This window comes from Stenella coeruleoalba, assembly GCF_951394435.1.
Source record: "Stenella coeruleoalba genome assembly, chromosome: X".
Classification (NCBI taxonomy): domain Eukaryota; kingdom Metazoa; phylum Chordata; class Mammalia; order Artiodactyla; family Delphinidae; genus Stenella; species Stenella coeruleoalba.
The window spans coordinates 8,742,301-8,768,464 of NC_137152.1; the positions used below are offsets into that span (position 1 = coordinate 8,742,301).

Below are 26,164 nucleotides of genomic sequence, written 5' to 3' on the forward strand. Positions count from 1 at the left end.
CATGTTCCTTCTGTCTGGAGTGATGGCCCGTGTGTCCCCACCCCCTGCTCATTTCACACAGCTGGCTCCTTCTTATCCTTCAGCGCTCAGATTTAATGCCAGCTTCTCAGAGCGACCTCCTCTAATACTCTACGTACAATTAGGTTTCATCTTCTGATACGTGTTATCACAGGAATCTGTCTTCCTCACAGCATTCACCACGATTTGGAATTACTGATTTACTTTGGTTCATTTTCTTGTTTCTGCATGGAAAGCTCCATGTTAGTCTTATGAACCATTTCACCTTCCAGCACCTCAAACAGAGCCTGGCACATGGTAGACTCTCAGTAAATGGTTGTTGTACGAATGAACGGAGAAGAAAAAAACAGTCAAAACAGAACAGCTCCAGCAGATTTGTGGATGACAGGTCCTGGGGGTACAGGGAGGGGTTGACTACGAAGGGACAGCATGAGGGAATCTGTGGGGTGGGGGGGGTGACAGAACTCTTCTGGGTCCCTACTGTGGTGGTGGTTAGACAACTTCATGTGTTTGTCAAAACTCAGAACTGTACCCCCAAAAGATGAATTTGACTGTATGTACTGAATAAATTAAAAATGAATTAATCAAATTGTATGTTTCTGAAACCTAAGTCAAGCCAGAATCAATCTAAGAATCCAAGCTCCACAGGTTCGGGGCTCTTCTGTGGGGTCCATTAACTGCCCATGTTCATGGTCAAGTAGTGACTCAAACCATACTTCCCCAATTCTCATTTACCAGTTTAAGGAAAGGAAACCCGAAACAAAATAAACATGTGGAGGATAAACAATACAAGAAAAGACACTGTGGTAAAATAGCATTAAAATTAATCACGTGATAAAATGCCAGCATTTATTTGTGCCTTTTGCCTCTGTTTGTACTGGCTCACTCCAGTGGTACCTCCTGTGCACACACCCACGGCTGACCTCGGCTTTGTGCAAGTGATCATGACTAAACTTCACATATTATGCTGGCATAATCTGTCCCTTCCCTGGAGGGCTGTTGCACACAGGGAGTTAGTCTCACAGTCCAACAACGTTGCTTTCACAAAATATACCATGGTCAACTTTCATTAGAACAAAGTTATATGGGCTGATACGTTGTTGTCTTTTGCCAAATTATTACTCGTCATTGTATATGCACCCAGTATAAGCCACCGACAAACCCCATTCAATGGGGGGAAAGCAGGATGCAGAGATATTAATAGATTCTTTAGACATGAGTTGCATTCTCTAAAGTAAGCACATGACATACAAATTTCATCTTGTGACCTTCCCCCACCCCACCCCCACTATAGACTTTTATCCATTAGAACATGTTGATGGATATACCATTTCAACATGAAATATTTGGCTATCTGACTGATTTAGGGAAAGGGAAATGGTGAGCTAATTTCCTCTTTTATCAAGCTGAATCACTGAGCTCGCTCTGTTGCTACGCACGCATAAGTCAATGCCATAGCAACTTCTTGGTTTGCTCTTAAACACTGCAGCAGAACAATACTATTGGGAACGTTTTTCAATTCTTAGATTTTATTTGTTCTCTTAGAAGTTTAATTTTTATATTATATTTTACAGTACAGGGTTATTTAGTTATCCTTTGGAAGTTTTATCATTGGTTTTTTTTTTTTTTTACATCTTTACTGGTCATTGTTGAGTGCCATATATATCATCAATACCAATACAACAAGAAATGCTTACTTCTTGGAAAATTCTCCCATAGTTTCCCTTTATTTTTCTCAATCCTTAGTTCATAATTAGAAGTTTGTACTTTGGACAGTATACACTGGATCCTCTTCAGGATCTTCTTTGTGAGGACCCTGAATTTAAATGGGACTGAAATATATGACATGAAATTCATGGAATAGAGAAATGCATGAACTTCTCACAAACCTATTTAAGTCAATTCAGTGAAAGCCTAATTATCCCTTGGTATGTACTAGGAAGTGTGCCAGGTTCTAGAAAGAGGTAACAAAATCTTCACTATCAAGGGATTCAGAAAACAACTAAGAGGCAGAGATAAGAGCATATTCTAGTTTCTATGAGCTCTTGCTGTAGAAAATAAGGGACGTGTCCTCTGCTACTTTGGGGTTTAGGTTTTTCACCTACAAAATATGCTGTAATATCTAACTTAAGGCTAGTTTAAGAAAATCACAAGCCACATCACCTAAATTGCTGCTCTCTTTAAAGTGTCATTGGTTTCACTTTCAGATTTTTCATCATTAGTGTATAGGAATGATGAAAGATCTGAAAGTGAAATTAAGAAAACACTCCCATTTACCATTGCAACACAAAGAAGAAAATATCTAGGAAGAAACCTACCTAAGGAGACAAAAGACCTGTATGCAGAAAATTATAAGACACTGATGAAAGAAATTAAAGATGATACAAATAGATGGAGAGATATATACCATGTTCTTGGAAGATTGGAAGAATCAACATTGTGAAAATGACTCTACTACCCAAAGCAACCTACAGATTCAATGCAATCCCTATCAAACTACCACTGGCATTTTTCACAGAACTAGAACAAAAAAATTCACAATTTGTATGGAGACACTAAAGACCCTGAATAGCCAAAGTAATCTTGAGAAAGAAAAACGGAGCTGGAGGAATCAGGCTCCCTGACTTTAGACTATACTACAAAGCTACAGTAATCAAGGCAGTATGGTACTGGCACAAAAACAGAAATAGCGATCAATGGAATAGGATAGAAAGCCCAAAGATAAACCCATGCACATATGGTCACCTTATCTTTGATAAAGGAGGCAAGAATATACAATGGAGAAAAGACAGCCTCTTCAATAAGTGGTGCTGGGAAAACTGGACAGCTACATGTAAAAGAATGAAATTAGAACACTCCCTAACACCATACACAAAAATAAACTCAAAATGGATTAAAGACCTAAATGTAAGGCCAGATACCATCAAACTCTTAGAGGAAAACACAGGCAGAACACTCTATGACATAAATCACAGCAAGATCCTTCTTGACCCACCTCCTAGAGAAATGGAAATAAAAACAAAAATAAACAAATGGGACCTAATGAAACTTCAAAGCTTTTGCACAGCAAAGGAAACCATAAACAAGACGAAAAGACAACCCTCAGAATGGGAGAAAATATTTGCAAATGAAGCAACTGACAAAGGATTAATCTCCAAAACATACAAGCAGCTCATGCAGCTCAATAACAAAAAAACAAACAACCCAATCCAAAAATGGACAGAAGACCTAAATAGACATTTCTCCAAAGAAGATATACAGATGGCCAACAAACACATGAAAGAATGCTCAACACCATTAATCATTAGAGAAATGCAAATCAAAACTACAATGAGATATCATCTCACACCAGTCAGAATGGCCATCATCAAAAAATCTAGAAACAATAAATGCTGGAGAGGGTGTGGAGAAAAGGGAACCCTCTTGCACTGTTGGTGAGAATGTAAATTGATACAGCCACTATGGAGAACAGTATGGAGGTTCCTTAAAAAACTAAAAATAGAACTACCATATGACCCAGCAAACCCATTTCTGGGCATATACCCTGAGAAAACCATAATTCAAAAAGAGACATGTACCAAAATGTTCACTGCAGCTCTATTTACAATAGCCAGGACATGGAAGCAACCTAAGTGTCCATCAACAGATGAATGGATAAAGCAGATGTGGCACATATGTACAATGGAATATTACTCAGCCATAAAAAGGAACAAAACTGAGTTATTTGTAGTGAGGTGGATGGACCTAGAGACTGTCATACAGAGTGAAGTCAGAAAGGGGAAAACAAATACCGTAGGCTAACACATATATATGGAATCTAAGAAAAAAAAAAAAGGTCATGAAGAACCTAGGGGTAAGACAGGAATAAAGATGCACACCTACTAGAGAATGGACTTGAGGATATAGGGAGGGGGAAGGGTAAGCTGTGACAAAGTGAAAGAGTGGCATGGACATATATACACTACCAAACGTAAAATAGATAGCTGATGGGAAGCAGCCGCATAGCACAGGGAGATCAGCTCTGTGCTTTGTGACCACCTAGAGGGGTGGGGTACGGAGGGTGGGAGGGAGGGAGACGCAAGAGGGAAGAGATATGGGGACATATGTATATGTACAGCTGAGTCACTTTGTTATAAAGCAGAAACTGACACACCATTGTAAAGCAATTATACTCCAATAAAGATATTAGTAAATAAATAAATAAATAAAAGTATCATTGGCTGGTGAACCGGAAGAATAATTGACTTGTTCCTGAAACACTTGAAATAGGTTTCAGATTCCACATTTAACTCTAAGGTTATTTAGCCACCTATGCCAATATTCCAGCTCGCTAAGGAATTAATACGTGTTATTGTATGGATAGGCAATACATTTCACTGAAATTTTAGAGATCCATCCACCCTTCTACAATCATATGTTAATGTGTCCAAAACTAGTACCTTTTGTTCGTCATTTTTGATTTAAGCATCTACTTATGATTTGAAGAATGTGCATCACGTACCTTAGAAAATATCAACTTTCTCTTTGCCCAGATGCTTTTTAAAATGTCTCAGGGAATTTTCATCCTTTCATTTCTGATCAGGTGGAGATCTGTACATTCATAACATTAGACTTGTTCTTGAACCAAGCTTACTGTAGCTAGCTCCTGGTTCTCTTAGAAGTGGGCGCAAAAGGTTTAAGTCCACAGGTCTGTGCTCATTGTAATCATAGAACTGGAAGGTCCTTGTACTTACTGATGGATTATACTTTTAAGTTATGTGTATACTATGATAAATAGTGTTTGCATTTTTAGGAATATTAACTTGTTGCTTTACTAGATAGTCCTGAGGTTAATATGCATTTGAAAAGCTATTATAGAAACACACTTTACAGCCATTAATTCTCAGTGTGTTCCCAGGGCCAGAAGCTTCTGCCTCAGCTGGAAACTTGTTAGAAATTTAGAAATGCAAGTGCTTGAACCCCACACCAGGCTTACGAAATCAGACCCTCTGGGGGTGGGGCCCAGCAGGCTGTGTTTTAACAAGCCCTCCATTGGATTTCAACGCATACTCAATTTTGAGGACCACTGCTTTATATAATTCATATTTTTCAGGGGGATCATATATATACTTAAGTTGAGAAATAGCCCTTTTCTTCTTTTTGATGTTGTCTTTTTTTGTCTATTTGCTTGTTTTGTGTTACTTTTGGTATTCTGAGAAAAGTAGGATTCCTGCCTATCCTACTGTGGTTATGACACAAGACCACCTACCTGATGAAAAAATTAAAAGTCACTGTAAACATTTTAGCTTCAAAAAGCAATCTACTTTAAAAATGCATTATTAGAGCAAAAATAAGAGGATGACTAATTTGAATAACCTAGCAGCTTGGGACTGAAGAAAGAACAATGGCTTAGAGTCAGAGGAACTTCAGCCTAACACTTACAGGTTAAGTAGGGTTTTATCAACCTCAGCGCTACTGACATAGTGGCATTTGGGGCCGGATAGTTTCATGTTGGGAGGCGGGGCTGCAGGATGTTCAGGCAGCACCCCTGGTCTCTCTACTCACTAGAAGCCAGTAGCATCTTCAACCAAACTGTGTCAATCGACATTGTCTCATTGTCAAATGTCCCCCCAAGGTGGGGGAGGGAATAAATAGCTCCCATTTGAGAACCACAGGGTTAAATAACTTGGACCAGTTCCACTAGTCCAGCAGAAATTCTCAACCTTGGCTGCACAGAAGAATCAATAAAAATACTAATGCCTTTGGTCCATCCCAGCCTGCTTGTATCAGATCTCTGTGGGTAGGCTCAGGGATCCACAGGTACTTTTTCAAAGCTCACCCAGTGGTGTTAAGGTGCAGTCGAGACCTAGAAGCACAGCACTGACATCACTGTGCCTTAATTTCCTTACCTAGGAGATGACTGCGATACTATTTGTTCTAACCACCACATAGGACGATCCAAAGACTGAATGAGAGAACGCTTGTGAAAGCACTTGTTCCACAAAGCATGAACTGTGTTAAGGGCAGCAGAGAAAAATAATGCATTTGAAAAAGTTGCTATGGAAATGAAAAGCTGTATTCAGCCCTTGATCATGAATTAGGATGATTTATATTCACTGTCTCTTAGACACACATCTCATTTACAGTAGGGAAGAGATATGGGGAATTCGCAAAGTCTCTCTTGGAAGTAAACTCGTAGCGTTCTTTAGTCCTGGATGGACAGAAAACTGTATCAAATCAGATCAAATTGGTCACACTGTGTACCAATGACAACGCATACATCTAAGATCAAATCACTAATCTTTCCATCCTCTTGGCTCTCAAGAACTGATTTTAAAAGTAGGAAAAATGCAGATCCATCTGAAAATAAATTGCCTCTTTAAAAATTGTGAGAATGTAGAAAAATCATACACATTAAAAGTCTGGTATAGGAGTCAACTGTGTCCATATGTATTATTTCTTTTAAAAAGAAAGATTAAAATATCTAAAACAAACAATACCAAATGTTAACAGTTATTAAATCTGAGTGACAGACTTTTGTTTAATTTTTTCTGTTCTTTTCTTAATGTTTGAAATATTTGATTAAAACTAAAAGAGGATGCTAAAATCAGTTTGAACAAAGCACTAGAGAATACTCTGAAGGAAAATAAAGGAGAAAAAATGTTTTAGTTGCTGTAAGGGGACCAAGAAGACGCCACAAGGATGGTGAAACCAGCTATAGGCAAAGGGGCTCCATCTCACAGTACCTGGCTCAGTCTACATTGCTGGCATATGTAGGTAGGAGACGTCAGGCCTTTGACATTCAAGATCAGTTGTGAACTTGCCCAACATGTAAGGAAATCTTATTAGTTTACTTTTGTCAAATGTTCTACCAGGCTTTAAGCTAAGCAACCTATTATGAAATACCTGCTACTACTCTCCTCTACTCCTTTCTACTGTTTCTAGAAACCAATATGGCAGCAACTGTGACATCTTACATAAGACAGTGAAAGGACAGCCTTTTAGGCGCATCTTTTAAAAGAACCAATTCCTGGGACCTCCCTGGCTGTCCAGTGCTTAGGACTCTGCACTTCCACTGCAGGGGGCATGGGTTCCATCCCTGGTCAGGGAACTAAGATCCCACAAGCCGTGTGGCGTGGCCAAAACAAAACAAAAACAAAAAAAAACCAATTCGGGCTTCCCTGGTGGCGCAGTGGTTGAGAGTCCGCCTGCCGATACGGGGGACGCGGGTTCATGCCCTGGTCCGGGAAGATCCCACATGCCGCGGAGCGGCTGGGCCCGTGAGCCATGGCCGCTGGGCCTGCGCGTCCGGAGCCTGTGCTCCGCGACGGGAGAGGCCACAGCAGTGAGAGGCCCGCGTACAGCAAAAAAAAAAAAAAAAAAAAACCAATTCATTTGAAGTCCTACTGTACACACGTGTCGGCTTCATCAGATAAGTAAGTAAAACAATTTTTCTCCTGGAGTAGGACTTGGCAAACTGCAGCCCGGGTCCAAATCCAGTTTGCTATCTGTTTCTATAAATATGGTATTAACTTGATACAGCCTGGTCTGTTCCTTTACGTATAGTCTCTGGATGCTTTCAGTTATAATTTCAGAGTTGAGTAGTTGCAACAAAACCTGTGTAGCCTCAAAGCCTAACATATTTACCATCTGACCCTTTGCAAAAAACTTTCATACCTCCTGTCTTAGAGTGTAAACATATAACATTTTCCTATAGATAAAAATAAGTAATTGGAGAGGGCAGACAGCAGAAGCAAGAAGAACTACAATCCTGCAGCCTGTGGGAAAAAACCACATTCACAGAAATATAGACAAGATGAAAAGGCAGAGGGCTATGTACCAGATGAAGGAACAAGATAAAACCCCAGAAAAACAACTAAATGAAGTGGAGATAGGCAAGCTTCCAGAAAAAGAATTCAGAATAATGATAGTGAAGAAAATCCAGGACCTCGGATAAAGAATGGAGGCAAAGATCGAGAAGATGCAAGAAATGTTTAACAAAGACCTAGAAGAATTAAAGAACAAACAAACACAGATGAACAATACAATAACTGAAATGAAAACTACACTAGAAGGAATCAATAGCAGAATAACTGAGGCAGAAGAACAGAGAAGTGACCTGGAAGACAGAATGGTGGAATTCACTGCTGTGGAACAGAATAAAGAAAAAAGAATGAAAAGAAATGCAGACAGCCTAAGAGACCTCTGGGACAACATTAAACACAACAACATTCACATGATAGGGGTCCCAGAAGGAGAAGAGAGAGAGGAAGGACCCGAGAAAATATTCAAAGAGATTATAGTTGAAAAATTCCCTAACATGGGAAAGGAAATAGCCACCCAAGTCCAGGAAGCGCAGAGAGTCCCATACAGGATAAACCCAAGGAGAAACACGCAGAGACACACAGTAATCAAACTGGCAAAAATTAAGACAAAGAAAAATTATTGAAAGCAGCAAGGGAAAAATGACAAATAACATACAAGGGAACTCCCATAAGGTTAACCAGCTGATTTCTCAGCAGAAACTCTGCAAGCCAGAAGGGAGTGGCATGACATATTTAAAGTGATGAAATGGAAGAACCTACAACCAAGATTACTCTACCCAGCAAGGATTTCTTTCAGATTTGATGGAGAAATCAAAAGCTTTACAGACAAGCAAAAGCTAAGAGAATTCAGCACCACCAAACCAGCTTTACAACAAATGCTAAAGGAAGTTCTCTAAGTGGGAAACACAAGAGAAGAAAAGGACCTACCAAAATGAACACCAAACAATTAAGAAAATGGTAACAGGAACATACATATCAATAATTAGCTTAAACGTGAATGGATTGAATGCTCCAACCAAAAGACACAGGCTTCCTGAATAGACACAAAAACAAGACCCATATATATGCTGTCTACAAGAGACCTACTTCAGACCTAGGGACACATACAGACTGAAAGTGAGGGGATGGAAAAAGATATTCCATGCAAATGGAAACCAAAAGAAAGCTGGAGTAGCAATTCTCATATCAGACAAAATAGACTTTAAAATAAAGACTATTACAAGAGACAAAGAAGGACACTACATAATGATCAACGGATCAATCCAAGAAGAAGATATAACAATTATAAATATATATGCACCCAACATAGGAGCACCTCAATACATAAGGCAAATGCTAACAGCCGTAAAAGGGGAAATCGACAGTAACACAACCATTTAACACCCCACTTACACCAATGGACAGATCATCCAAACAGAAAATTACTAAAGAAACACAAGCTTTAAATGACACAATAGACCAGATAGATTTAATTGATATTTATAGGACACTCCAACCAAAAACAGCAGATTCCACTTTCTTCTCAAGTGCGCACAGAACATTCTCCAGGATAGATCACATCTTGGGTCACAAATCAAGCCTCAGTGAATTGAAGAAAATTGAAATCATATCAAGCATCTTTCCTGACCACAATGCTATGAGATCAGAAATCCATTACAGGGAAAAAAATGTAAAATAACACAAACACATGGAGGCTAAACAATACATTACTAAATAACCAAGAGATCACTGAAGAACTCAAAGAGGAAATCAGAAAATACCTAGAGACAAATGACAATGAAAACATGACGATCCAAAACCTATGGGATGCAGCAAAAGCAGTTCTAACAGGGAAGTTTATAGCAATACAGTCCTACGTCATGAAACAAGAAAAATCTCAAATACACAATCTAACCTTACACCTAAAGAAACTAGAGAAAGAAAAACAAACAAAACTCAAAGTTAGTAGGAGGAAAGAAATCATAAAGATCAGAGCAGAAATAAATGAAATAGAAACAAAGAAAACAATAGCAAAGATCAATAAAACTAAAAGCTGGTTCTTTGAGAAGATAAACAATATTGATAAACCATTAGCCAGACTCATCAAGAAAAAGAGGGAGAGGACTCAAATCAATAGAATTAGAAATGGAAAAGGAGAAGTTACAACAGACACCGCAGAAATACAAAGCATCGTAAGAGACTACTACAAGCAACTCTATGACAATAAAATGGACAACCTGGAAGAAATGGACACATTCTTAGAAAGGTATAAGCTTCCAAGACTGAACCAGGAAGAAATAGAAAACATGAACAGACCAATCACAAGTAATGAAATTGAAACTGTGATTAAAAATCTTCCAACAAACAAAAGTCCAGGACCAATTGGCTTCACAGGTGAATTCTATCAAACATTTAGAGACGAGCTAACACCCATCCTTCTCAAACTCTTCCAAAAAATTGCAGAGGAAGGAACACTCCCAAACTCATTCTATGAGGCCACCATCACCCTGATACCAAAACCAGACAAAGATACTACAAAAAAAGAAAATTACAGACCCATATCACTGATGAATATAGACGCAAAAATCCTCAACAAAATACTAGCAAACAGAATCCAACAACACATTAAAAGGAACATACACCATGATCAAGTGGGATTTATCCCAGGGATGCAAGGATTCTTCAGTATACGCAAATCAATCAATGTGATACATCATATTAACAAATTGAAGAATAAAAACCATATGATCATCTCAATAGATGCAGATAAAGCTTTTGACAAAATTCAACACCGATTTATGATAAAAGCTCTCCAGAAAGTGGGCATAGAGGGAGCCTGCCTCAACATAATAAAGGCCATATACAAAAAACCCACAGCAAACATCATTCCCAACAGTGAAAAAGTGAAAGCATTTCCTCTAAGATCAGGAACAAGACAAGGATGTCCACTCTCACCACTATTATTCAACATAGTTTTGGAAGTCCTAGCCACGGCAATCAGAGAAGAAAAAGAAATAAAAGGAATCCACATCGGAAAAGAAGAAGTAAAGCTGTCACTGTATGCAGATGACATGATACTATATATACAGAATCCTAAAGATGCCACCAGAAAGCTACTAGAGCTAATCAATGAATTTGGTAAAGTTGCAGGACACAAAATTAATGCACAGAAATCTCCTGCATTCCTATACACTAATGATGAAAAATCTGAAAGAGAAATTAAGGAAACACTCCCATTTACCACTTGCAGCAAAAAGAATAAAATACCTAGGAATAAACCTACCCAGGGAGACAAAAGACCTGTATGCAGAAAACTATAAGACACTGCTGAAAGAAATTAAAGATGATACCAACAGATGGAGAGATATACCGTGTTCTTGGGTTGGAAGAATCAATATTGTGAAAATGACTGTAGTACCCAAAGCAATCTACAGATTCAATGTAATCCCTATCAAATTTCCAATGGCATTTTTTACAGAACTAGAAGAAAAAATCTTAAAATATGTATGGAGACACAAAAGACCCCGAATAGTCAAAGCAGTCTTGAGGGAAGAAAACAGAGCTGGAGGAATCAGACTCCCTGACTTCAGACTATACTACAAAGCTACAGTAATCAAGACAATACGGTACTGGCACAAAAACAGAGATATAGATCAATGGAACAGGACAGAAAGCCCAGAGATAAACCCACGCACCTATGGTTAACTAATCTATGACAAAGGAGGCAAGGATATACAATGGAGAAAAGACAGTCTCTTCAATAAGTGGTGCTGGGAAAACTGGACAGCGACATGTAAAAGAATGAAATTAGAACGCTCCCTAACACCATACACAAAAATAAACTCAAAATGGATTAGAGGCCTAAATGTAAGACTGGACACTATAAAACTCTTAGAGGAAAACATAGGAAGAACACTCTTTGACATAAATCACAGCAAGGTATTTTTTTGATCCACCTCCTAGAGTAATGGAAATAAAAAGAGAAATAAACAAATGGGACCTACTGAAACTTAAACGCTTTTGCAAAGCAAAGGAAACTACAAACAAGATGAAAAGACAACTCTCAGAATGGGAGAAAATATTTGCAAACGAATCAACAGACAAAGGATTAATCTCCAAAATATATAAACAGCTCATGCAGCTCAATATTAAAAAAACAAACAACCCAATCCAAAAATGGGCAGAAGACCTAAATAGACATTTCTCCAAAGAAGACATACAGATGGCCAAGAGGCACATGAAAAGATGCCTAACATCACTAATTATTAGAGAAATGCAAATCAAAACTACAATGAGGTATCACCTCACACCAGTTATAATGGACATCATCAGAAAGTCTACAGACAACAAATGCTGGAGAGGGTGTGGAGAAAAGGGAACCCTCTTGCGCTGTTGATGGGAATGTAAATTGATACAGCCACTATGGAGAACAGTATGGAGGTTCCTTAAACAACTAAAAGTAGAACTACCATATGACCCAGCAATCCCACTACTGGGCATATACCCAGAGAAAACCATAATTCAAAAAGACACATGCACCCCAATGTTCACTGCAGCACTCTTTACAAGAGTCAGGTCCTGGAAGCAAACTAAATGCCCATCAACCGACGAACGGATAAAGATGTGGTACATATATACAATGGAATATTACTCAGCCATAAAAAGGAACGAAATTGGGTCATTTGTAGAGATGTGGATGAATCTAGAGACTGTCATACAGAGTGAAGTAAGTCAGAAAGAGAAAAACCAATATCGTATATTAACGCGTATTGTGGAACCTAGAAAAATGGTACAGATGAACCAGTTTGCAGGGCAGAAATTGAGACACAGATGTAGAGAACAAACGTATGGACACCAATGGGGGAAAGAGGCGGAGGGGGGTGGTGGTGCTGTGATGCATTGGGCGATTGGGATTGACATATATACACTAATATGTATAAAATGGATAACTAATAAGAACCTGCTGTATAAAAAAATTAATAAAATTAAATTAAAAAAATAAAAGATTACTTTTAATGGTTAAAAAATAAGTTATTGGACAAAATAAAATGTTTTACAATGATTGTTTATATTGTAGTCGTGTGATAATGTATATTTATACTATATTTTTCTTTTAATACCAATAAACCAATTATAAAGATTAAAGTATTAATTACCAAGTTTTCTCTTTTAAAAAACTGATGTGGTCTACCAAAAATCTTAACAGAGGATGTGTTGATTATTAATTATTAACGTGTTGTTAAAATATCACTGTTTGACCGTCTCTCAAACTGGCCCTTTCCCAGAGTAACTTATTTTTCTCATATAGCTATTTTCAGTTTAATAACTGCATTATTGGTAAAAACACTTATGGAAGTTTACTGAGCAAGAATTTTCCCTTTTGAAAGAAACAAAAAAGTCATATTTGTATGCTAAAGAGAAATATAAAGTAACAATTTCTTTCATTCCTTTAAAAATAATTACCTTAATGGAGAGTAAAGATGACATTTATGTGTCCACATAAGTAATAGCCCATTTTCAGTTTATTTCACATGCCTGGACTTTCCAATGTTCGGGGAAATTTTAAGAAAAGGGGCTACTTTTGTAGTTACATAAAATTGTATCATTCCCAGAAGCCTCATAAACTGAAAATGAAACCTTAATGATATCCTCAAAATGACCTCAAAATAGGAAAACGGTAAGTAATAAAACAGAGTGTAGAACGATGGTTGTCAAGGCAACCATAATCATAATTCCTTTGATCCTTAGTGAAGCGTCCACTGCAGTTCAATATAAGTTCATGTTTCCTTAGGAAGCTTATATAAATTCAAAGTCATTATTATCTACAGCAGTATCATTCTAATCAAGCAGGTGATGACAGGGATGTAAAACAGGAACTGAAACACCCATGGCATTCACGTTATGGAAGAAAGATGGGAAAACTGCACTTGCTAGCCTAGGCAATGGCCAAGAGAACATTTCTTTCCATTCAACACACATTTGTGGTACTATGCTAGCTACTGCCATGTATGGAAATGTGAGTCCCATACGTAGATGATGGAATAAACACAGATCAAATGAGCTACAATTCCCTTGTAGATCCCCATAGCCTTAGAGAGCCATGACAAACTACAGAATGGCTGGTATGCACAACCACAGATTCCCATTTGAAGAGCTTTTCCCTAAAGGTGAGTATTTACGACCATCAGTTTGCCTTCATAGTGAAGAGAAGAAAGTCTTTTCCATACGATTTTGAGGAAGCTATTACTACTCATTGTATCTCATTTGATGCTGTCTTTAGGACGGAAGAGGATGTTGTTTATCCCAGGAGATGGTCAATATCTGAGAGGCTGGGCAGCCAGAGGTGGCCTCGATGGACCCTAAACAACCTCTGCTCATATTTTCCAACTCAGACACTCCCCAGTCTGAAAGTTTGTAAAGATGGCTGGATGTTTAAGGTCTAAATGCATTTTCCCATGGAAACGACATACATAGTCGTTGTGGTTCCCAGGCCAGCTGATATGGTCTCATGTAACCCATAACACACTAGAAATGCAGAGTGGGAAATATTAATATAAATGGGAACACCATTCTTCTCAGACCCTGGAAAAGAGAGAAGATTGTCCATCATGGTATACAGGAATGAACACTGGGTTGGGGACAGAGGTCCCGGTATGTGCCTCTAGGTCAGAGACCGTGTCCCGTGAGTACTGCTGATTCTCCTGGATCCATCTCAGCAGCCTGACCCACCAGAAAAACTCCATCCACAACTTGTTGGATAAATGAAATAATGAGCACCTCGCCGTGTGATTCTGGGCTAGTCGTTTCAGCATTTTGAGATTTGGTTTCCTTCCCTATAAATTAGATGTTTGGGAAGAGTAGCCCAGGGACTATGCTTGTCTTGTTCTCTATTCATATCCCCCTAAGATTCATGGGCAACTCATTTTAACCCTGTTTTTTGTGTGTGTGGGGGGGATACTACAGGGATAACAATAGTTTCCACAAGAGGCAGATGGGAAGATGTATCACAAGGATGGAGACAGAGTTAGGATAAGCATTTCACCACAGGTGGAGCTTAGAGTATCATGGTTTTAGAAAGGAAACTGCTGAAGAAATAGACACCTACCAGCATTTTTTACTGAACCAATAATGCAGTAACAAACACTCCCCAAATACACCCTCGCGGCAAAGTCCTTTTTGAATAACTCCCACCCATCTTTTGGGTGTCTCCTTTCCTTGATCTTTTTCTTTATTTCTTTATTTTTTGTTTCTAGGACATTTATCACCATCTCACTTACTTTATCTTCTGCTATTTACTGGCTATCTCCTGACACAGTAGGATAAAGTACCAGCAGGGCAGGGCTGCATCTGCTTTGCTCAGAGCAGTGTCTCCAAAACCTAGAATAGTGTCTGCTCATAGTAGACATTCGATAAATAGTTATTGAATGAATAAATGAATAAACAGATGAATCACTGAATGAGAGAAAGGACTGTCCTCTTCTTTAAATCTAAATAAAGGACTTAGACATTTCAAAGTATGTATTTTCCAAAGAAGAAAAGGAGGTATTAATTGAAGACAAATTTTGGAATATTATTGAATCTAGTAGGAGAGGAATAATCATTTTTGTCAGAAAAACTAAGGTAAGGAGACCCAATACCCCAGACTACTACCCATTGAATTCAGTAACCCAGTGGTTGCTTAAAGATGCTCTTGACATAACCCCTATACAGGGATACCTCAGACACATTGTGGATGTGGTTCCGGACCACCGCAATGAAACAAATATTGCAATAAAGTGAGTCACACGAAGTTTTTGGTTTCCCAGGACATATAAATGTTATGTTGACACTATATAATGCAGTCTATTAAGTGAGCAATAGCATTATGTCTAAAAATGTACCTATCTTTATTAAAATATTGCTAAAAAGTGCTAACCATCACTTAAGCCTTCAGCAGGTCATAGTAGTAACATCAAAGCTCACCGATCACAGACCACCATCACAAATATAATAATAATGAAAACGTTTGAAATATTGTGAGAATTACCGAAATGCGACACAGAGACACAAAGTGAGCAAATGGTTTTGGAAAAATGGTGCAGATAGACTTGCTCGACGCAGGGTTGCCAGAACTTCAGTTTGTAAAAAATGCATTATCTGTGAAGTGTGCTAGAATGAGGCACAATAAGATGAGTTATGCCTGTAAACATGTATAACAAAGGAATGCTGCTTGGATTTTAGGCTATACTGAGGCCTGGGAGCCAACCTGGTACAGTGGAAGACAGCTCAAGCCAGGAGACGCCAGACCTTCAGAATCAGGGGGTGTGCATTTGAATTCTTGCTCTGCCTCCTAATGCCTATTGACTTTGCGCAGTTAGAGAACCTCCCACGTTTCAGTTTTGTCATTTTAAAAACTGGAATATGATCCATGCCTTGCAAAACTGTTGTGAGGGTGAAATGAAAAGATGTAAGTAAATAGGAAATAGAGGGCCTTTAATAGGTGACAGACACTCTCACTGTTGCTTGCCATCACACTCCCAGCTCTGCCCTCACTAGCAGCAGCCTTATTCAAGTCCCCAGATCCCTCTGGTCTCCAGTTCCCTTTCCTACAAAATGAACAATTGGGTTGGAATGATTCCAAATAGATCTGCCACTCTGAAAACTGTGCACTCAATTTTACTTCCCCAAGTATGTAATTATGGGGCTGGGTGAAACAGACATTTTAGAGATAATCTAGATTGATCTAGAGAGGCTTATTAAGTATTATGAATTGTCTGTGTTGCAATTCTATACTCATAACCTTAAAGTATAATTTTTCCTTAAAAAACCCTCTGGAAGAAAAGTTTTCCTTGTCTCAGCAATTCCAACTCCAGATAGCTTTCCAATGTTTGGGAGGGGCTGAAGGGGCCCAAAATTATAAAGATGAATGTAATTGGGTGCTGAAATCTTCCTTTTGCATTTAGAACTGTGTCTTGAAACAGAATCCTAGAAAAGAGAAGTGTGGTTCAGAAACACCAAGAGACCTCCGAAGAAGCCGGCAGGGTTTCATATACGTTTCAGTTGATTTACACCGTCAATTTGTTACTCATTTGCAAGTTCCCACATTTACAATGCCCCAAACAGGATGAATTTGACAACGTGTGAATCATAAAAAAGGAAGAAAATCAAGTTACTAAACAAATTATTTTCCCTTTGGGTCACAGGCACCTCATAAGATAACTTTGATGACGTACCTACATCACAGAGATATTTACTCAGGATGAGCAGGAAAGAATTCACTTGCTGCCATCTAGCCTTTAAAAATCCTTAAAAACTTTTTATATATTCAAAGAGCTCCCAGGGGAGAAAAACCTTAAAAGATTTAGGTCTATAACTTCTGCTTTAAAAAATGGCCTGAAATAGTTCCAAATACACTAGTGAAAAAGAACTCTCTTGAGTACAAACACAATTTTTGATATCTTAAAGCATATATTGGTTTGAACAACACACCTCTGGGTCATTTTCAAATTACATAACTTTGGTCAAATTCAAATCTCACACACACACACACACACACACACACACACGCACGCGTGCGCGCGCGCCACACTGCCCCACCCACTTCTCTCATTTCCTCCTAATAACAACCAGAAAACGGAATGTTTTACTGCAACCATACACACCCTTTCCATTTGCATAAAAATAATGCCTTTAACCCATTAAAGAAGCACGAGAACATAATCAGGGCTGAAATTAGTCAAAATGAAGAAAAAGTTTTTAAAGCAAAAATAAACCTTCAATTCTAATGTAATTTTACCTGGATAAACAGCTACTATGTTAAAATAAACATCTGTATCACACAAGCAAATACAGGTGACCGAGAAACGCCCAACTTACAAATATCCTGTACATGGGAACAGCCAAGCCGAGCGAGCCGACGAGGACCAGGGCAGGCTCTCCCCAGCTTGAAGGTGGGAGAAGAATTCCCTTAGGGTTCACCTTAGTCTCTTCCTGCTGGACACGGACGGTGGTGGTGATCAAAGAAGGGGGAAATGGGTAGCCGTGATTCTCATGCCACCACAGTACTCCCTTCCCACCATGCTCACCAAGGAATCCATTTCCTATAAATGTTACAGAGAGTGCCTCGGTTCCCAGGCCGGTCCATCAGAAGTCCGCTGGACCCAAAGTGCAGCTGGAACTGTGCTATTAATACTAGGCTGACTTCCCATTTGGAAACCAACTCCAGCCCTGACAGTGCTCGTCAGCTCCGTTATGGTTAAATGGATTTGTAGGCGGTCCTGGGAGTCTGCCAGTTAGAACATCCTTTCTGTGGGAAAATTCCTGCCGAGGCCCAAACAACTCACTGACAAACACAGTTGTAGACCACACGTTGGGAGACCCTTAGGCATTGACAAATCACTCCTCATCTTCTCCTTCTGGAAATGCCTGGGTGATCATTATAGTAAACCCTTGCACAAATAAACATGCGGCAGGTCAAACACTCAGCACATGACCTGCTCCACGGTAACGAATGGGTATTTTTGCTGTCATCATTCATATGACAACAGATCTACCCCTTCCCTGACACACACACACACACACACACACACACACACACACACACACGTCCATACAGACACATTACATACATGCACACGTACACACACTCCGCCATACAAATATGTTTTCATCTATACAGAAATGTCTTTGTCTTTTCTTGGGGAAAAGATGAGCCATAATCAAGGCTTGAGCTCTGTACTCTAAATGTTGTTCTTTTGCTCTGGGGATTGATTTGTACTTGGTCATCCATATTCTCAACTGGCTCTCCCAAGCCCAAAAGATAACTGGGGGACAAACAGTCAACATATGGAGGTGCTCAGCCATGGGACAGAAAGTGAAAGAATCGTAATCAAGATTAGACCTGGGACCTAAGTAACATCACGCTCAAATCAACTGAGAAACTCACTATTGCACAGTAGTCCTCTTAAATGAGTGAAACTTACTCGTGCAAAGGATACCGCTCTCACCAATGGCAAAGAGAATTTGGTACAAGTTGATGAATTACAATTTCAAAGAGTTCCCCCCCACACACAGAGCTAACAAGACAACAGATGAGACGTTGGATGATTACACTAGCTGATTGTAATCTGCTAGGAAACGAAGGATATTCACAGCCTACGTGCCTTAAAAACACACAGGGTTAACCAGTCCAAATGAAGCAATGGTTATGCTGAAGCAGGTACATCCTGTATACCCTCAGTTTACGGAGCAAAGGAAGCCAAGGCCTCTATTATTTACATAAAGACAGCACAGGAACCACTGGAGACCAGAGTAGTATATGAAAGAGCAGAGGGTCTTCCAAATCTGGTATCTTCTTAAGTCACTTGATCAGGGTCGTTAATTAAAGGGCAAGGGCAGACAAGGACCAAGCTCACTATAGCGACTTGTCTTCCAGGGAGGTGACCAGAAGAGAGATTTCAGCACACCTGAATAAGCTCCCTTAATTCTCCAGTGGAGAGCCATAAACGACACTTCAGCTTTGGTGTTAGAGCTTTCTTACTTAACCATCCAAAGGATAAAACAGTCTAGCACCCATGGAGAATCTGAAATGAAGTAAGAGCAGATTTAGGTTTATTTCTTAAAAGAAATGCCTGAGAATTGGCATATAAAATTTCAAGTTGGCATATAAAATATCAATATATCAGTCCATATGTAGGGACTTCCCTGGTGGTGCAGTGGTTGAGAATCCGCCTGCCAATGCAGGGGACACAGGTTCGATCCCTGGTCCGGGAAGATCCCGCATGCCGCGGAGCGACTAAGCCCGTGCGCCACAACTAGAGAAAGCCCACGCACAGCAACAAAGACCTAACGCAGCCAAAAATAAATAAATAAATAAGTTCATTCAAAAAATACACATGTATACTTTATACTATGTATACATACTCCGTTTACCCAGATTGATGTATATATACTGTGTATATGTATACAGACTATTTTTTTTCATATAGTGTGGATCTTAACCCACTTGCAAAATGCCTTCAAAGTGTATTAATGAGTTCAAGCATATTCAGTTCCACATCCACCTGTGGGTAGCTAATTATTGATAGAAATTACTGCCTCACTAACTAACATGTTTCCAAACTGAAGGTAAGTTACAAGTATGCACATCTGCTTCGGTTGTGAAAAGCACGCTCCTTTGCACCACTGCACAGATTTCAACAAAAATATGCCCTCCAGGGTAGCCACAGCTCCTTGGGCTATTCAGTCTGATCAATACACAGAGGTAAGCCCCCCCCAAAAAAGCGTTCTCTTAAGGCACTTGGAAAGACGTCAAGAAAGAATTTCCCCATCCAAGTTAGGTTAACCTGCACGGTGCAGTGGAGACAGAAGAAGGTATTAATTCCACACAGTGCTTTCTCCCAGGCAAAAGTATTTTAAAATAAAAATAATGGGGAAAAAAGTTCTAACTTCAAGTCACTCTGAGAACTAAACTCCTTCTTTTCAGGGAATTTACCCATCTTGACCAGTGCTTAGAAGTCTTTAGTGTTGATGTATTTGCTGGGGTGTCCTCGTTTGACCAGAAGCAATCTGTCTCAGGCAACAGTAATGCTTACACTATACTAAAAAAAAAAAAAAAAAAAAAAAAAGGATGGCAGATGTGTCAACCAGGGCTAAGCTGTCCCAAGGGCCACACCTATTTCTTGATAGTTGATCATACCCAGTGTAGGATGAGTTTGAATATGTGGCAAGTGGCCCCCTCACCCCACATTTCTAGCCCCTCTTCCCCAATTGTTCCACTTCCTTTCAGCACTTTCTGGTCACTCTCCTTGACCTCATCATCGAGGAGGGTGTGCGCATAAAGTGGCGCACCCTCTCCAATGAAGGGCCTAGGATTTCTAATGAGACAATCGTCTTTTGTGGCTGCATCAGGTAAACTTCTCATGCAAAGAGATGCTCAGAATACCTGAAAGGACAGAGCACCTACCGTTTTTATTATTGTTGTCAAGGTAACAAAACAGGTTGTATCTGTGGTGCCGACTGGCTAATACATGGTTATATATATGGGAGAATTTGGTCTTTCATAAAAGCTGATAGTGGTAATGCTGGAGCGGTAGGTAACCTTTACCATCTCACACTTCTTTAGTGGCTTCCGTTATCTACCAAAGAGAATCTAATAGTGGTGAATGTCCATACTGGTTAGGGTCAGTTTACAACACCTAGCCCACAAGACTGTTGTGATGATTAAATAAGATAATAACTGTAAAGTGTTTAAGATAGAGCCTGGCATCTAGAAAGAGCCACCACTACCTCCACCATCACCATCATCATCATCATCATCATCATCATCATCACTATCATTATAACCATCATCACCATCATTATCACCACCACCACTACCATCACTATCATCAGGACCTCCACCACCACCACCATCACTATCATCAGGACCTCCACCACCACCACCATCATCATCGTTTCTTGTGAAATGATGACTATTAATTACAGAATTTTAGTTAAGAAAGGAATGTGCTCTATGGTACAGTAAACGCAAAGGTAAACACAGTAATATATAGTCCTTTTATATAGAGGGAGGCCCCAATAGTGTATCAGCCTCAATATGTTTGCCCCACAGACCATCAACACACTTTTCTCCCATTACCATGGAGCCTGACCCCAAAAGGTTTAGGTAAATGACCAATTTCAGTGAAGTAATGGACAAATTTTTCTGGAAACTTACCAGATATAAAATGTAGCAGAAATGGTTATACATTCACATAGGCTTAAGAACTATGACTATCAGGTACTAATTCACAAAGAGGGCAAAGCTACAATGGCAGGCACTTGGTCCCACCTGTCTCAACATCTTCATCATAAACTTACATAAAGGTATAAGTCATGCTTATCAAATTTGTAGGTGACACTAAGCTAGGAAGAGCAGACAATAGGAGAGAGAATTAGAGTTTTAAAATATAGTTTAAACTTACATATAATAATTTAATTAGATCAAAAGTTTAGAATGAGACTAAAATCAAAAGATTCAAAAAATTAGAGAGGTTTGCTTTTAAATCGTAACAAAATTAATGTGAGATAGAGAAGCAATTTGAGGAAGAGGTAGAGCTCTTAGACAGTCCACTAAGCTCAAATGAAGTCTGACAAAAGTGCTAAGCGAGGTAATGGAAACTTGGGCAGCATGAAGAGAACTTTAGAATCCAGCTTGATAAAAATGATAATGCAGGGGACTCCACCCAGGTCAAAGCACCCCTGGAGTATCAGACTCTGTTCTGGAGGCCACACCTTTGAAAGATACTGACCCATCCAGCAAGCCCTGAAGGGGGCAGTGTGGATGGGGAAGGGAAGGTTCTGGATATATCATCATTTAATAAACCTTTGAAGTCCACAAGAGGGATCGAGGCTGTTTAGTCTGGAGCGGCAGAGACTGTGGGGTATGAGAAATGCTGACATAAAATATGTGAGCGGCCACCAGGTGGATTCGGTAGTAGATCTGGCCTATCTTTCAACAGAGCAGATTTGAAATGACTGAATGGGAATTCCAGGGAGTAGGCCTGGGCCTTTCCCAAGGAGACTCTTTCTAAAGAAAACATTTACCCAAGGATAAGTGACTTAGGGGGAAGAGGACTCAGTCACACTCAGAGGTTCATGCAGATAACCATTTGGTCATCCATTCCCAACATGGAGAAAAAGGACTCCTGCTTTGGGTGAGAGGCCAAATACAGGACCTCTGAGGTCCCACCGCTGTGATTCAATTCTCCTACATCGTTTCAGTGAAATAGATGAAGAAGAAGCAGGGGTTCATTAAGGGATAAGGGGAGGCTTAGAAATGAGAGAGAAGTTTATCGATGGCTTTGCGTGGCTGAGGTGTGTAGCAGGGTGGTGTAGTCTCCATGATAAATGGATTCATGGTAATTAATAAGGGCCTGAGTAAACTTCAGAATTTTGTTTAAGGCTGGTCCTTTGCTGGAGACAACTGAGTGGAAGGCAGTTCTGCCAGCACCCTAGGGGCTAATCCATGCCCTCTGAAGAATGGAATGACCCCTTATGTTTTTCCACGTTCCCCACAACACTTTAGGTACTAGGTACATGGCAGGTGCTCACCAACCACTTGCTACTCGGTTAACTTTCCACTTCTTCTCCAAGGGATTCAGGTTAAAGAACGAGGAATAATTAGCTAACAGTGGAAACTCTAGTTTGGCAAAGCAGCTGTTTGCTTGACTGCTCTCACTAGGGTACATGACTCTAACCTGATTGGAAGTATTTTGACGTCAGAATGATAAAAATGGTTTTGGCTGTTTTGTGGCAAAATAACATAGTGTCAATATGGGGTTTTTTTCTTAAATACTTTCATCACTGCTGATTTTTTTTGTCTTTTGAAAAACATTGTTATACTTTTCTATGGTGGGACATTAATGAATTTTGTTAGACTGTGCTTCAATACTGTAATGATTTAATATAATTATTTGATATAATATTCTAAGATATATAGCATATATATTTTAATATGTGCACAGTTTGATACCTAATAAAACTTTCTAGAAGATTTACATCCATCTAATCACTAGATAGTTAAATTATACCAAAACAAATTGAGAATTTATCACATAATTAAATAACATAAAATATTCACATTGCCTTGACCCAGAAATGAGGAAAATGATGCTACAGCGTTGCAAGTTTAAAACATTATTGCAGGGCATATTTGCTAGAGGGAGTATATCTTCAACTCTCCGCAGTGCATCTTCGTTGCTATGTTGGCAATGCCCTTAGTACTGAGACTGTGCCTCTAATGAATTTGTTTTCACCTTTTTTTGCTGGGGAATTTCATCACAGCTATATTACCTGCCAGTAGATGATAGTTCAACTGAGAATGCCACCACTTTCCCTCCTGCCGTCTGAGTATTTCACTGTGGATTTTAACTGCAATGGTGGTGTGCTTATGACCCACCCCCAAACTGCACTGAATTGGGAAGTCATTTTCTTTTAGTAACCTTTTATAATTAAAATCAAAATGACAGATACATCCACAATGCATCATTCTTTACAGACATTAGTTCATCATTGGACGTAATCACTCCCAGAGCACTGGGGATGGATGAAATCCAAGGGGCTCTGATTCACAGGATTCCTGGCTTTTCTCCCATTCAGTCGGTGGGAAATTCTCTTTTCAAGTTAGATGAGGGATAGAGTTAAAGAAATCTGCACCCTACACTCTCACGATTTGCCTCATGTCTTTATGGTTTCCAAATCTGATGTGTCTTTTGGTTAGTTTATCAGACTTCTAATTCTATCCATTGCATTCAAATGGCTGTAGTATTTTTTCTCCTTTCTTCTCCCAAAGTTGTAGCATTTTCAGATATGGGGTCTCTCTGGCTAGCTGCACAGGACTGCCTGAATGACACACAGCATCTCTCCACTGTGCTAAGAAGTCACTTAAAGCCCAGGGATTACACTGGGCATCCTACAAGTCATGACCAGCAGTGACCTAGGGACACAGTGATTTTCTTAATAAATATTTGCTATGTGGACAGAGGAGCTAGAAATGCCAACCAGGTCTGCTTTTTCTCAAACCTGCGTCTTTACTATGACTTTTTAAAAAACTGAGATAGTGGCGCAGTGGTTGGGAGTCCGCCTGTCGATGCAGGGAACGCGGGTTCGTGCCCCGGTCCGGGAAGATCCCACATGCCGCGGAGCGGCTGGGCCCGTGAGCCATGGCCGCTGAGCCTGCGCGTCCGGAGCCTGTGCTCCGCAACGGGAGAGGCCACAACAGTGAGAGGCCCGCGTACCGCAAAAATAAATAAATAAATAATAATAAAAAAGTGAGATAATTCACATACCATAAAATTCACCAAAGTGTGCAATCTAATGGGTTTTAGTATATTTGTAGACTTGTGCAACCATCACCACAATCAATTTTAGAATATTTTCATCACCCCGAAAAGAAACCCACACCCAATAACACTTACTCCCCATTCTGATCTCCCCCAGCCCCTGGCAACCACGGATTTGCTTGCTTTCTCCATGGACTTGCCTATTCTAGGTATTTCATATAAATGCAATCATACAGTGCGGGGCTTTTGTGTCTGCATTCTATGCTTAGCATAATGTTTTCAAGTTTCATCCATGTTGTAGCATTTATCATTCCTTTTTGTGGCTGAATAATATTCTATTATATGCATATATCACATTCGCTTATCTGTTCATCAGTTGATGGACATTTGGATCCTTTCCTCTTTTTGGCTATTATAAATAATGCTGCTATGAACATTCATATACGTGTTTCTGTACGGACATAGGTTTTTATTTCTCTCAGGAAGACATCCAGGAGTGGAATTCCTAGGTCATACGATAACTCTCTTCTTAACTATATCTTAAGTGTTTTCCTCAGATAGCCATGAATGATGTCAATTCTTCTGTAAATTCTCCTACAATTTAGCAACTCTATCGCCTTTTTATAAGAGAAAAATCAGTTTTGGATATTTCATTCTATTTTATCATCATAAAGGTCACTCATTCATGTCTAGCAACAGTTTAATGCAAAGTCCTGCAGAAAGTCAAAATTAAATCCTAGGTATTTATCTTCCTAAAAATAAATTCATCTTAATTTAGAAAAATTCTGTATATAACAGAATGGGTAAATTCTCCATTGATTAATAATACAAATGGACCAATCTGAATTAGTGACGTGAGAAAAAACTTTTTATATGCAACCTTGCTTTAAAATATTCAGGAACACATAATCACTCAGAATAAAAGAAGAAGAAACAATTGGAAAGTAAGAGGGACTTTTTATAATTAACAAATTAATTCTGTAAATGTCTCTTAAAGGAAGGTTAAAGGTAACCAAACGGTCTTGCTCATAAGTACTGTCAATATAACCTCCAAATCTCATTTAACCTTTATTAATAAAAGGCTTGTTCAAAATGTGTATCAGTACCAAACCTCCTGTCACCATATTTCAGTGCATTCAAAATTCCTACCCACCTTAGCATAAGCAGTATTCAACACTGCAACTGTGCACTGTATTGCTTCACATTTTAAAAAAATATTCCTTCCCCTGTCTTCTAAGAAGATGCTCTCCAAGGATATTACAGACTTCAGATTTGCCCTCTTTCTCCTGCCTCCTTCAACATCAGTGAAATCATTTTGTAAAAGCCATTTTGTAAAATGGGATCGAAGAGCATTAGCAGTTTATCAATCAGTCACACAGATAAAATTTGCCTTTGAATCTTATACAAATACCATCCACAAACACAAAATGTTTTTTCCACCTTTTTAGTTGACCAAGAGAAATATACAAATACATTGCCTCTGATACTTCACTTTAAAGGCCCTCTTAAAGCAAGAGGAAAAAAACATATAAAATAAAGTTGAGGTGCAAGATTTTCGAG

General features: G+C 39.2%; 1 protein-coding gene across 8 annotated transcripts in view; it reads right to left on the reverse strand.

Moving 5' to 3' along the window:
• ARHGAP6 (Rho GTPase activating protein 6) overlaps positions 1 to 26,164 on the reverse strand; it is a 552,843-nt gene that overhangs the window by 180,472 nt on the left and 346,207 nt on the right. The window contains exon 1 of one of the 8 annotated variants that reach the window (XM_079911260.1): positions 17,658 to 17,848. The exons of the other annotated variants lie outside the window; for them this stretch is intronic. Within the exon in view, the coding sequence (XP_079767386.1) occupies positions 17,658 to 17,672 (15 nt within the window). The 5' untranslated portion in view covers positions 17,673 to 17,848. Of the gene's footprint in view, positions 1 to 17,657; positions 17,849 to 26,164 lie in introns of those variants that run through there. 8 annotated transcript variants of the gene reach the window in all.